Source organism: Epinephelus fuscoguttatus, linkage group LG8, assembly GCF_011397635.1.
Source record: "Epinephelus fuscoguttatus linkage group LG8, E.fuscoguttatus.final_Chr_v1".
Lineage (NCBI taxonomy): Eukaryota > Metazoa > Chordata > Actinopteri > Perciformes > Serranidae > Epinephelus > Epinephelus fuscoguttatus.
The window spans coordinates 45,526,256-45,541,446 of NC_064759.1; the positions used below are offsets into that span (position 1 = coordinate 45,526,256).

At 40.3% G+C, this 15,191-nt stretch overlaps 1 protein-coding gene across 1 annotated transcript; it reads right to left on the reverse strand.

Annotated features, from left to right (window-relative positions):
* Positions 1–950: 950 nt before the first annotated feature.
* Positions 951–12,604, reverse strand: ggctb (gamma-glutamylcyclotransferase b). Its single transcript, XM_049583220.1, has 4 exons — positions 12,392–12,604; positions 12,171–12,316; positions 11,915–12,047; positions 951–1,416 (listed from the first exon to the last, which is right to left on the reverse strand). Exons 1-4 carry the CDS (start codon positions 12,500–12,502, stop codon positions 1,249–1,251), a joined length of 558 nt encoding a protein of 185 aa, XP_049439177.1. The 5' UTR covers positions 12,503–12,604; the 3' UTR covers positions 951–1,248.
* Between the last annotated feature and the right edge of the window lie 2,587 nt (positions 12,605–15,191).

Below are 15,191 nucleotides of genomic sequence, written 5' to 3' on the forward strand. Positions count from 1 at the left end.
CTTCAGCGGCATCCGTTAAAATCAGCCACTTCTGTTTGTTTTTTCCCTCGGAAGTTGTTTGACAGCTGCAGTGTTGCAGGGCAGCATCCCTTGCGACACTGGGCTACATAGCAACTGTGTGTAATGACCGTTGCTACTAGCAGCGGTCATTACACAGTAATATCAGACCGCAGAATGCCGCTACTGACCAATCAGAATACAGCATTTAATAGAGCCGTGTAATAATATATTATTCATTCATTCATTCATTCATCTTCTAACCGCTTCATCCTCTTGAGGGTCGCGGGGGGGCTGGAGCCTATCCCAGCTACATCGGGCGAAAGGCAGGGTACACCCTGGACAGGTCGCCAGACTATCGCAGGGCTGACACATAGAGACAAACAACCATTCACGCTCACATTCACACCTACGGACAATTTAGAGTTACCAATTAACCTAGTCCCCAATCTGCATGTCTTTGGACTGTGGGAGGAAGCCGGAGTGCCCGGAGAGAACCCACGCTGACACGGGGAGAACATGCAAACTCCACACAGAAGGGCTCCCACGCCCGGGATCGAACCAGCAACCCTCTTGCTGTGAGGCGACAGTGCTAACCACCACACCACCGTGCCACCCCAATAATATATTATATTATATTATATTACTACCAATATGTCCTCCTAAATCCTACACTCTGGACCTTTAAGTGAAATGACAAAGAAGGAGTTGTGTCTGTGTTGACATAAACCACTTTAATGTATTTTAAATGAGGTTACAGTTGGATATGTGGGAAATGACAAGTAGCATCACAAATATTACATTTCATAAAGCATCGAAGGAACATATTTGTGTCTTCTATGTTTCATTCACGACAAATCATAGCCACTGATTTTGAAAGTAATTTCTTTAAGGTATGAAAAAAATCCTGCAGTGACAAACCGCATTTTAATTAGGTGATAACATTATGCCTGCTATTATTTCCCTATGGTGATATGTATTCACTCAACATTTCTGGTGGATCTTACACCTCTATACTGTCAAAATGTCAGAATTACTTTCATCTGTACAGGCAACAGTCTTATCAGTGCTGTAATCTATCAGTGGCTGACAGTGGTCACTCAGACTCATAGACCAGGCTGCTGGGATTGAGGTTAGCCAAGTTAGGCTTTAAGCAGCTAGCTGAAGTGAACTTGTTGAGCTACAGTATTAGGTTCAATACAGTGTTACAAGGACTCCTTGTAGTAAAAAGTAGACCCGGATTCTGTTGCATTAGAACGTTTCAGAACGGTGGTTGCCCCTCTCTTTGGCTCTCCTTCTGGCTCGCTCCAGTTCAGCCATCATGGGTAAAGGACCCTCATACATGTTGGTCTTGATTGCTCTTAGCTTCTCCTGGTAGTCCTTTGGCAAGCCGTTCTGCTCCGCTCCCATCACGATCACCTGCAGTGGTTAATGAAGCTGAATATATTGACTGTCCATAACTGAAGTCCCCAACATTTCATGATCAGTGACAGTCACAAATCCCCAGACTACTGAAGGACATCAGGAAACTACCTGCACCTGAATAAATTGGGCATCATTCTATTTAAGTGCCCTCATATACTTCTTTCTCTCTATAATCCCAAGATCTTCACCAGCTGATTTGCTCGAGGTTTTGGATTTTTGTTTGCACCCATCACACTCTACACTCATCCATATGCTGCATTCCTTACTGATCTCACAGATTAACTTTTAATTTTATTTTGCCTTAAGTTTACAATTAACTTAATTGGGTTTAAAGTTTACTTCACACTCACCAACAAATGGAGCCAATCCAGTAACACATAAGATGACAGCTTGCACAATTCTCAGTTACACTGATGCTGGAAGAATACAATTATCAGCACTGATGATCTCAGCCATCTCGAAAAACTATTTATCAAACCAAAAATGTTCTTCAAAGTCTACTTTGTTCAATATCGTTGATCTGCAGAGCCAGGGAGCCCCAGCAGACCCCCCCAGTTTTAGATGTGCACACATGTGAGTTTGATCCACAGTGTTGGGCATAGGCATGTGTGAGCTCCAGATGTTACAGTGAATAGTAAGATCTGTAAAATATGAGTTAATGTGAATAATACAGTATTATTTGGCCAGCTTCACCATGAATTCATGAATTTTAACAATAGTAATGATGAAGTGGTGAAGATTTCACTCTGGTTGAAAAACTATTAGAATTACATTAGATTTCAATGGCAGAGTTCTTTTTTCAGCATTTCCTGTCATTTTTAATTGTGTATTTTGACATTTTTATGCCTCTGCACCAGCGATAGCCATGGCTGGTGGCATTATGTTTTCAGATTGTTTGTCTGTCCCTCCGTCCCATTCTTGTGAAAAAGATATACAACTGAGAAGCAGTATTTCTGGTCAATACATTAAACAACTGTATATTATGTTTTTCCATGTGTGCAGTGTGTCTTTTGCCACATGTGCATTCATTCAAATTAATTAAATGTTATTTAAGGAAAAAGCATTAGATTGAAATGACATTGGTGGGTGTGCAAATAAATTGCACTTAAGGGAGCTACAGTGTGTGGAACTTTCTTCATGTTTTGTATTGACATCATTGTGCATGCATTCAAAGGCCATTGATAAATTGTACTGAAGGGCTTACTGGGTATATGAATTTAAGTATATTAATGGGATGTATTGGCATGTTTAAAAGGCACATGCCTACACACTAATGTTGCCACACTATTTTTCAGCACTGGGTACAGAAATGAGTTTATAATCTGATTAGTAAAACACTGATAGTACAGTTGGTTTTCTTTTCCCTTATGCTGGAAAGCTAGTACCAGACTGATGTAAGTGCTTGTAAAGCTCTTTTTTATGTAAAGGATGATGAATTGACTATCAGTTTGAATTACTGAAGAGAATATGAACATAACCGACTACCAGAGAATGAAAAAGGTTGCTTGATAATATGTGGAAACCCTGTATCAGTAAACACAGGAATGTCAGAATGTCAGAAAACCAACATAAAGTAGCTTATTAAGGTGTTTTGTTAGGCGAATAGAACAGCTTCAGTGCAACTCAGCATTGATTCTACATGTCAGTGGAATTGCACTGGAGAGATTAAATATGCTTCCAAAAGATATTTCCTCATGTGGTGTTTTGATGATGGTGGAGAGCTCTCTCTACATGTCAGCCAAAATCTTAATTTAAAACAAAATCAACTTGGCCTGCTCTGCATTTTTATAGATGCCACAGAGCATGATTCATTGTACCATGCAGTGCACATATGTGGAATCATTTGCATTCATTATGTTTTTCCACTCATTTATTCAGGTCTTTCTCTCATGTGTCACCTTTCAATATTTATCAAAAGTCTAGTACTTTTCATGGACATTTTTGTTACATTTGGATATTTGTTGTTTATTTTAACAGAACTGTTTTGTTCTTATACTGGCACGAGCCAAAGTCATAAGTCATCCTCCATTGCGGACAAATTGCAAACTTCAGTACAATCTGGTCAGTAGTTGTTGAGACATTTTGCTCTACACATGGCAAATTCTATGTAGTAAAGACAGTGCCACAAAACGTCTCTCTCACACACACAGAGAAAGAAAGAGAGAGAGAGAGAAAGAGAGAGAGAGAGAGAGAGAGAGAGAGAGAGAGAGAGAGAGAGAGAGAGAGAGAGAAAACAATGGTAAGTGTATTAAGATTTTTTTTTTATTTCCACAGTATCAAAGTAAAAATGGGGTAGATGATGCTATCAACACTGGATGAAATTTCTGAGATAGCCTAGATAACTGTGTCACTGTGTCACATGCTTGACATAGACTTGTTAGTTGTGCTCTAGTATAACCAATCACCTTCCATGGGCATGTGTAAAGCTTTATTTTTTTATTGTGTTTATGTACATTTGACATAAACTATTGAACTCTGCAATAGAAACAGTCCACCAGTGCCTTCATTGGTATTTTTGCTTATTGTGATGTCATTTCTTGGAGTATCTTCAAATGCTTCATATCCCTAAAATCTGTACAGCCTTAGCTAAAAGGTTATGCATATCAATAAGCTGTAATAATGATAAACATGATTAAATTATTAAAATTGTGTCATTAAAAAAATGTATACAAAAATGTAATATTTTTAAATCAGATTTTACAAAATAAAAACACAAAACGTATAGATACCAAATATTTTTAAATGAAGAAACTAAACAAACTATTTCTTAACATTCCACAAGGTATTCAACTGTTACATTATTTGGTGTTTGAGATATACTCATTTTTATGAACAGAGTGAAAAGGCGGTACCACAGAAACGAATGAACACCACCACACACAATGTAGTGCAATGAGGCCATTATAAGCGTACAATGTAATGAAATGGAAAACAGAAGCCTTAACTTTCTGCTGCAATCAATATGACTGTTGTAACTATTATGGTTGTTATTTTAGATCTGTTAAAACAGGATCATGCAACAATCTCCTGCAGTTGTCTGTGGGATGTCTGTTTTTTTATATTGATAACAATCCTTTATAAATGCAATGTACACACATTTCATTTCGTAAAAGAAAGGTGGACTTCTGTAATGTCTGTAACCTGAAACTGTGGGTCTGGAATGTACGCATACACACGTGTAAAACTTGGGTCTGCAGGAACTCTGCATCTCTGCACTCACTTTGTTTGATAGTTCATTAAATGTACTAATAATCATATTATCACCTTTTGCAATAAATACATAAATACAGGTGATTTCCTGGCCATGGCTGGATTATCAGCTAAAATTGATGCTATATGTAGAATTACCAAAGTCTGCTGATTTGTTTTATCAGCTGGAAAACATCACATGCTGATAGTGTTAGATGCTAAAATGTCCCCTTTATTTGATTTCACATTCACTGACATATACTGGTCAGCTGTCAACCAATGACATAGTGAGTAGGTCATCCACAGCAACGGGGTCAACCCTGCATTGCTAAAAACACTGAATAAAGTAGTTTTTCCATCAAAAAAACAAAAACAAAACGATGCAGCTCATTGTGGAGGCGCTGCTAGCTATTGTTGCCAATGCAAAAATGTGAAAATGCAAATGTCCCTGTGTAGTACCAATGTTTGGTTTGTCCCTGATATTCATAGATGAGAACCTGCCCCCTTTATAGATCTAAACAGCGCATTCTAAGGAAAGGAAAACACAACTATTTTTATTTTTAGGTTATTATACACTAAGGAAAACATACTTTTTTTTACATTATATTCAATTTCTGCCAACACATCCCCCTAAATCCCTCATACTGGACCTTTTAAAGAAAATGTTAGCAAGGGACTATTACTAGTTTCAGTGGTCAGATGAGATCCTTTGTAAATATGTTTCCTAGTCTTCAGACTAAAGCATTCATTTAATCATTGTTCAGTGGTAGAAGGTGTCCATTACCCAAATTGTCTTTAATTTGTAATGCACAAATCATATGCCTTAAACCATTACAGCTGCCTGCAGACCAGCTGTAAAGTGACCTCAGTCAATGTCTACATGGATCTGTTTACATCACATTCCAATATGTTCACATACATTAGGTGACTGACAGTGTAGTGTGACCATGAAAGCTGGACTGGCGAACTGGACTGTATTCTGGATAGGGCCGTTGAGCAGATGTACTGTGCTGGACACATTGTATTGTTTCGTATGTAACAGCCTGTGAGCTACACTATGTCAGAATCCAAAGATTACAGTACATTTGAGAACATGTAGCAGTTCACACAGACGAGGCCCAGCAAAACAGAGGGAATAGTATAGTGGACTCTTGCATTTACACTATAGAAGACAAAGGTATGACCACAAAGCCAGCTGTCCCTCTCTGCATGCTGCCTTTCTCTCAGGCATGTTTTGAGCTCTCACATGTGCAAAAGAACAGTCTGGTACTCTAGCTTATGAGCTGTCAGATCTATAAAACGTAGCATGACAGAGGGGGTGTGTCCTGACTGTTTTGACCTGTTGATCACAGTCAGGTGACGAGGGTCGTGAGCAGACTGATCCCTATTCCAGATGCTTCACAGAGAGAAGGTAGGAGTGAATAGGTGACCTGATTCATTTGTCTTCCTAATTCAAAACAACAGCATTAAACAACCATGTTCACAAAAAATCACAGAGTGAGAGAGGTCCATTAAAAATCATTTACAATGTCATCCATCCATGGACACTGCTTATAATTCTACCATTATACAGCTTTCACTGCACAGATTAAAAGTATAACTCTGATGCTGAGTCACGCAGGAATTATATCATTACAGTATACTTAAGCCCAGAGTGGAGATTAGGGGTGGGGGAAAAAATTCATATAGCATTAGTATCACAATAATTTGCATATCACAATTTTGCATGGCAATATTGTATCAATATACAGACACCAAGTATCACAATTATGAATATTGCAAATACAAATGGAACTTTGAATAGCCTACTAGAGTAATAAAATCAATTGTTTTTTCAGTCGATTAGATACATTTTGCTGCAATAAAAATGATTGACATGAGATGAACAGACTGGAAACTTTATCTTCTTATTATTGTTAAAACACATATTAGCAAAGTTTCCCTGTAGGGGATATAATTTGCAGTTAATGTTTTTTTTTTTTAGAAATTTCAAAGTATTGGAACACATGTTTTTGTAATTGTAACTGTGATAAAATATCAAGTATCATGACTTGAGTATTATGATTACATTGTATCGTGGGGCCTCTGGTGATTCCCACCTACATCTTTGCATTTTGAATGGTTACTAGGTCACTAGTTATTCATGTTTCACTTTTTTTCCCTCTGTTTGGAATGTTAAGTAGCACTACATATTATAGTATAGGGCCCAGCTGATAAATCGCTTCATGTTCTGTCTTTGTTAGGTTTATGTTGTGACGTTTATTTCTCAACTGTAAATTGTGAATGTAAAATGTCCTGCTCAGTACATATTTTGGTAAAGTCTGTTGACTAAAAATGATGTTCATGTACTACTAAATAGTTTTTCCTGAACCATTTTGTAGGAAATATAAATACTCTGTAGATGATGTGGACTGCCAACATTTTTTTTCAATCTAGGAAGTGTTGTATTCTTGTTCCACAAAGAAATCATAGGGAGGTAGTTGGGATAATGATCAAGCTTATTACAGTGATCTTCATGCTACTATTTCAGACCATAGACTGTAAAAAAAATAATGGACACAGCTACTGTGACATTGCATTTAGACACAATAATACAAATACCTATACTACAAACCATATCCTCTACAAACCATACAGTTGAATCAGCAGCTTTAACAAAAGTTGAAAATTAGAATCTTTACGAAGTGTTTATTGCAGGTCTCTTGTTCTATACTACATAAGTTTCAGTGAGGTCTACCTAATAAACTGTGAACTGAGTGTATGATTTCTTTTTGTCAACCACTTTTGTGAAAAGACCAAAACCCTGAAACACTGAATGAATCTACTATCAATTGTTATATGCCTGATATATCTTCTTCCTCTATACCATGGAGTTCCATTGTTGTTAAAAAAAAAAATCAGTGAGCCACACTGTGGCACTGGTGACATGTTTCTTTATTACCATGAACACACACACACACACATACACACACACACACACACACACACACACACACACACACACACACACACACACACACACACACACACACACACACACACACACACACACTGTAGTTTATTTGTACTCACGTCCACCATACTGCTGCCACACATACTCGCTAGAGCCCAGACTGTGGATTAATCCTCTGCTGAAAATAGTCCTTGAGAAAAGTAGACTTACTCAAAAGCTGCACAAACAACATTTTGAGGTACTTGAACTTTATTTGAGTCTATTCATTTTATATAACTTTATACCTCTGCTTAACTACATTTCAATCAATCAATCAATCAATCAATCAATCAATCAATCAATCAAATCTTTTTTGTCATTTTGCTTGTAAAAACAAAATGAACGGGCATTTCTCCAGGATCACTTCATTTGGCAACACACGAAGTGATCCTGGAGAAACACCCTTTCATTTTGTTTTTACAAGCAAAATGACAATAGAGAGATAATAATAAATAATAATAATACATTTTATTTTTCGGGGCGCCTACATACATAAAAACACACATAGTAAGCTCATAAAATACAACACAGTGTTAAGACCAGTGACATGTTCTCAGGTGTTTTTCTTTCTTTTTTTATTTTTGAGGTTGAAAGACATAAAATGATCAAATATTCACAAACATAGCACATGGGAGATATATCAGAAAATTTAAACAGTTTTTTTGTATTTCGACTTTGCTTTTTATGTCTTTCCTCTCCCATTAATCATCTCATGACTCCTTAGTTTCAACTTTTGACCCTTAAAGGGATAGTGCACCCAAAAATGAAAATTCACCCATTATCTACTCACCCATATGGCGATGGAGGCTCAGGTGAAGTTTAAGAGTCCTCACAACACTTACGGAGATCCAAGGGGAGAGGGGGTAGCAACACAACTCCACCTAATGGAGGCTTACGGCATCCCAGATTCAAATGCCCAAAAACACATAATTGAAACCACAAAATATCTCCATACTGCTTGTCCGTAGTGATCCAAGTGTCCTGAACTCCAACATAAAAAGTTGTCTGTTTTTAGCCTCATTGTAGCCTGTAGCTCTAACTGCCTGTGTGTGCACCGTGTTCATGTGTGCGCGCGTGCACGCAAGACCAGCGAAAGCACAGGAACACACATGAACGCCGTGCCCATGTCTCACGGTCTCACGCAAGCATGGTAGGTGAAGTGTTGCTATCCCCTCTCCCCTTGGATCTCCGCAAGTGTTTTAAGGACTCTAAAACTTCATCTGAGCCTCCATCGGCATATGCGTGAGTAGATTTTTTTTGGGTGTACTATCCTTTTAAGGTGAATTTATAACTGTGTGTCAGCACTACACAGAGCCAAGGCATATAGCCAAGCCTTGATGGGCAAGTATACTAATGCAGTGGTGTGTCTGTCTGTGAGGTTTCTGTTAAGTGCTGTAAAGTTTAATTAATTAAAAAAAACACTTAAAACACACGTTGAACATGGCTTAATGGCAAGCGAGTACACAAATCGGCTTCATTCCAACTTGCAAGATTCACTGACAAAACACATGTCTTTTGCCTCACACATGTCTTTTTCCCCACAAATATGGTAAATGGTAAATGGACCTGCATTTGTATAGTGCCTTTCTAGTCATCCGACCGCTCAAAGCGCACTACGAGTCACATTCACCCATTCACACACACATTTATACACTGGTGGCCGAGGCTGCCATTAAGGTGCCACATGCTACTCCGTTTTTAAACACTGTTACGATTGGTATATGACCCGCTCTGCCTCTGAGACACAGCCACCCCTTACAACATGCTAATGGTATTAGAACAAGCTTATTGCATTTTACATTGTATAGGTCAGCCCAGTGGTTAGCAGAGTTTTACGCTACTTATATGAGGCTAGGGCTAGGGACAATATCGACATTAACAAAGGTAATTTACAAAATTCAGTTCCATTATAACTCGTAAGGTTCACAGACAAAACAACTGTCTTATAATAAACATGTTTTCCCCACATATACAACATGCTAAGATTATTAGTGTAAGCCTATAATATTTTTCATTGCATACATTAGCTTAGTGGCTAGTGGACTTTCTTCTACTCATATGAATTCAGGATAAATCACACACAGGACTTAAAATTCTGTTTTCTGGGATCTTCACAATTTATTGTTTCCTATCTGTGTAATAAAAGTCAATAAAAGTTTGTTTTACTGGCGGAAATGGTTTTCAGCTGACAAAAATTGACAGGAGGTCTGCATCACCATGATTTGCAGAGCCTACACTGTAAGTACAGTATTGATTATAAATCCTGCTTCAGGAGGGACCCGATCTCTAGGGTAGGAACCACTGGACTAAACTAATTGTATCTATAATACATACATTGACAAGTCTTAAAGAATGACGCACCTGTTCTTCTCTATAGATTTTCTCCGCAACCAATCATCATAACGAGAAGCCACTCATATCACGTGAATGAGCGAAACTGCAGTTTTCCGATAAGACCAAGCACTTGTCAGTAGTTTGTTTTCACAAGGAAAAAAAATTATAAAGTTACACTAAAATCATGTATAGCAAAGATTTCATACAGCTTTGCACACACATTACTCTTGGATGGATTACTCGTGAATGTATGGTTGCACAGGAATGCCACGCATATCACGTGAAAGCGCAGGACCGGAACTTTCCGATGAAACCAAACACATCATTGTGCTGTCATCCCATCACACCATAATTACAGATCAATTGTCTACAAAATAAAAACCTCCTTTGCTGCATGTCAGCACTGATACTGATACTGGCAACTGTGTTTTGGACAACTGTGAAGTGACAGAACGTCCCACCATCATGGTTTTTATATTGCCAGATTCCAGAGACTCTCCCCTCTTCATATATGGCAGAATACTTCCAACTTGCTATGGTGAGATACATGTAAAAATGTAAGAATTTAGTAACACATTTTTTTTTCATTGATATAAACATTTATATAAAATACAGGCACATAGAAGGACATGTAATGGCAAATCTGGGTAGCCCATACTGTCCTAAATAAAACCCCCCAAAAAACCCAAGATATAGCATGTGCATGTAGCCTTTATAATGACTGTGATATGTGCTTAAAAGTAAAGGAAGTAAATAAGTAAATGGGGCATCAGTGGCTAAGTGGTAAAGCAGGCGCCCCATGTACAAGGCGGACGCAGCTGCCCAGGTTCAAATCCAGCCTGTGGCCCCTTGCTGCATGTCATCCTCTCTCTCTCTCCCTTCACACTTACCTGTCCTGTCCATTAAAGGCAAAATGGCCCAAAAAATATCTTTATATATAAAAAAAAAAAAAAAAAAAAAAAAAAAAGGCAGTAAAAATACCCCAAAAAGGCCTAGGGCTCAAAGGGTTAATAATATCATATACAATAACATGTCTGTCACAGGAGACATTTTACTGCAGAACTACTGCTTTTACTTTTGCGACGTTGCATATTATACTTATCTACTTTTACTTTGACCGGTAGGATTGTGAATACAGTACTTTTACTTGTAATGATGTATTTTTTACATTGCTTTATTTATGGTGGTACTTTTACTTAAGTAAAGGATTTTTGTTCTTCTTACACCATTGAAAATAGTCTCTTGCAAATGCATTATTTTATCCCCTTACTTTTGCCATGTTTGCCAACACCCACAGTGACTAGCTGTTTTAACAACATGAAACATGATATTTGTGTGTCATATTTAAAAACATCTTAAATAGGAATCAATGGACATGGGGCACGAATGCCACTGACAACGTGGGAAAGTCAGAAAGTATTTAGAGACATACTAACACATTGTTGGTTTGGGATTTAATGGGATTTATCGACAATTAAAAATTTAGAAAAAAATCAGCCTGAGCCTTTAAAATGTTCGGAATGAAACCCCTTTTACACTGCCTGTTCAATGTGGAAATATCATGCTGTTATGCCACCTCGCCATATTGTATAGAGGGTACCATCGCAGAATGGGGGGACAGAGTATAAGATCAGCTGCAATATAACAGGGACAGTAAATGATTGTTATTTCCATGTTTTAACATTATTACTGTTTATAAAGCACAGCCCATGCGTATGTTATATGTCGCATTAGGGGCTGATGCTATTGTGTTACATTTCACGCCCGTCACGCCTCTTTTGCTTCCAGTATACCAGCATGCTGTCTAAAATCACACACTGGAGTGGCATGATGCTGCTGTCGTTTGGTTGTTTGTAAAAATGCAAAGGAGGGACTAGCAGCCCTACAGCGTGACCTCTGTGTAAAAAGGGCTAATCACTAGCATTATACAAAAGTGCTCGGAGCCCAAAAGCATGGACGCAAAGAAAGCAGCCTTACCTGTAGGTACTGTGGCGATGGTGGGGCATACACACAGCTGTTCATTATGTAGGTACGACAGTTGAGCTCCTGGCCTTTTGTCTTCACTGATAGCTCCACAGGACTGTACGCACCTAACGTCACATTCTCTTGACTGAGTGTGCACATACATGCATGCATATAAAACACACATACATGGTAAATGTCAATTTCACAGAAAAACATTCAAGGAAATCCAGAAGGTGCCAATAAAGAAAATGATACAAGAAAATTTTACCTGTCTAAAGACTCCAGATCAGACATGCTCATCCTCCACACCACACCCCACACCTCATCCCCTGGGCTGTGCTCTATGGTGGCCACACCTCCATGCCACCGGTCACTGGCAAGGCCTTTATGGTTCCCAAACACCAATTTATAGTCCTGAAAAAGACAAAAAGTTTTAAGTGTGTAACAGCTCATATGGCGCCAAATATTGATGCTGTTCTCAGACAATACCTTGAGCCTGGCTACACAATATACTGTTGCAGAGGGATTCTTGAGCTGGAGCCGCTCCTTCAGCAGGTTGCTGCCATATGCAAAGTACAGGAAGGTGTGGTTATTCTCCATGTGGACACCAGCTTCTGCCAGGAGAAGATGAGAGGTGAGGAAGATTATAAACCGTTGGAAAAAAGCAGCAACAACAGGAGTGGAGAGTCGAGCTGAGCCACAGCTGAGTGTTTTGAGGAGCGGAGGGCTGAGGTGAGAGAGCATGAGTTGCAGTGACAGAAATGAAGTACTGGCCTTCCAGCACTCACACACACCATTCTCATGCTAATCCCCTACACTGCCATTGAGCCCTATTCACACTCACAATACATGGTTTGCCTCATGTGTTGAGCCAACAGCTCTCTCTTCTTTGTTCTAAAAATGTCACGCAACCCAGTTCCGTGGACAATCAACAAGGTGCAGATGTTCCTCTGCGTCATTGTGAAGAGGGAATACAGCAAGAACTGGATGAAGCAGTGACGTGTGGGTGTTACTATCCAGTAAAAACTTCACCTACACTTAATAGCACTGTCTGCAGTGAAAATGCAAAACAGATAGAGGGGTTAGGGGTTCTAAGAGTACTGTAATACGTCTTTTCCACCAAAATTAGCATGTCGTGTTCTGTATTACAGACATACAAAAATACAAACAACAGTTAACCAAACAACAAATCCATGCTACAAATGCTACAGATCACATCAGACTGGCTCTATTTTTACCATCACAATCAACTAGTAATGCAGCATCAACAGACATGTGATACAAATATAACACATAATGGCATTTTATAGACAGTGGGATGATTTTCGGTGAGGACAGATGGCACTGATGGCTGATGCTTTGTCCTGCAGTAAGCAGCATGTTTACACTGCATAATGGTCAACTGTGATGTAGGTCAAAACACCTGTGCTCATTGTTTGCTATGTGAGCCAGTTCTTGGAGAAACGCCACTGATTTTTAATTGTTTTAAAATCATTTTTTCCTAATGAAGCTCTAGCGAAAGTTCAGTCAGGAAGACTACAATTTTGCTTACTTAGGTCTTTTAAATATTTGTCATAACATCTACCATTCACTCCCTGTATTCATGCTCACTCATTTCTTTCTGTCATTATCAGGGGTTATTATTTGAGACATTAGCTGTTCTGTCAGCTGATCAACAGTTAACCAAAAGCACAGCGACACGCCTTCACTTTTAGCCATCATTGTACTGAGGTTCACAATCATCTTACTGCTTCTTGTATTAAATATGATTCTCTTTCTGCTCGTAGTTCTGTCATGCTGCAGTTGTGTGCACCTTCCACCTCCCCATCACTGCCGAGTCTTTGCAGATTCATTAGCCTCATCAGCCTTCAGTCTCAGAGTCATGAGTCACCACGACCACCAGTGTCTGGACCCCATGGGGAATTCTTCTTGCTGTTGCTCAGATGCCGCTTGATTGCAAATCTCCCTCTGGAGTCCACGCGCCTAAGACTTTAATCAATTCATATTCATCACATCATCTGTTAATCTGTATACCTACAGTCTGTAATAACTAATCATGTTTATTTCATTCACCTGGTCTCTCCTGATTGAACTGCTAGCACATGCTAACTCTGTCACAGTCCCTGTCTCTCATTCCCCTCCTGTCACTCTGCTGCAGTGATTTTCCACTCTCCCTCCCTCTGCTCCACTCTACCTGCCAGCCACGCCCACCTCATCAGCCCAACTCTGCTCACCTGCCTACACAGCTGCAGCTCATCATAATCAGCCCTGCATATAAGCCTCTCCAGCACTCTCACTCATTGCCAGATTGTTCGCGATGCTTGCACCAGACTTTCCAGCGTTTCTCTGCCTGATCTCCCGGTGCCGACACTGCCTGTTCCCGACCTGCTCTCCTCGTCTGCCTCCCGGTAAACTCACCTGCCTTCTGTCCCTGACCTCGTGCTCTGCCTCAGCGTTTCTGGTATCTGACTGCTCGGCTGGTAACGACTCCTCCGCCTGTCCTCGTTTATCCTCCTGCCTGCTCCTCTTCGGTGCCTCTGCCTTCGCGGACTGCTCATCTGGCTACGACCCCCCCCACCTGCCTCCGACCACTCCTCTGCTCTCTCCCCGTCGGCACCTCCACACGTGCAGCCGGCTCTTCGGACCACGGAGCTTCCTCCTCATCGTCTTCGGCTGAAGTAAGCTACTTCTCTTCCCCTCGTCTGAGCCCCGGAGACTGTGTGAGGGCTTTCAGCTCGAAGAACAAACTTTATTCTGTGTTTATTCAATCTGCACCGTACCTTGTTTGTTGTGGTGGGAATAAAGGTCGTTATCAACTGTTCCAAAGCGCCTGTGTACTGCATTTGGGTCCATACCACACCCGTTTCAGTACAATCTGGCCAGAAATGGACCCAGCAGACCCTGCTTCTCCTCAGTCTCGCCTAGCCCGGGTGGAGGGAATGCTCCAGCAGCATGAGGCTCAGTTAGCCTCTAACGCGGCGGAGGCCCGTCAGTCAGCGTCAACTCTGAAACGAGCGCTAACCTCGCTAGCCGCCCAGGTACAACAGATGGCAGCCTCCATGACTCAACACGCTGCCTCTGCCTCAGCTCCAGCCCCTCCTGCTCCGACCCCGGGGCCATCATCAAGCACCACATCTGAGCCGCGGGTAGGGGCGCCAGAACGCTACGCTGGGGATCCTGAGGGTTGCAACCCTTTCCTGACAAACTGTTCAATTCTGTTTGCCCTGCAACCCCATACCTTCGCCACAGAGGGAGCTAGAGTCACCTTCGCCATCAACCACCTCACTGG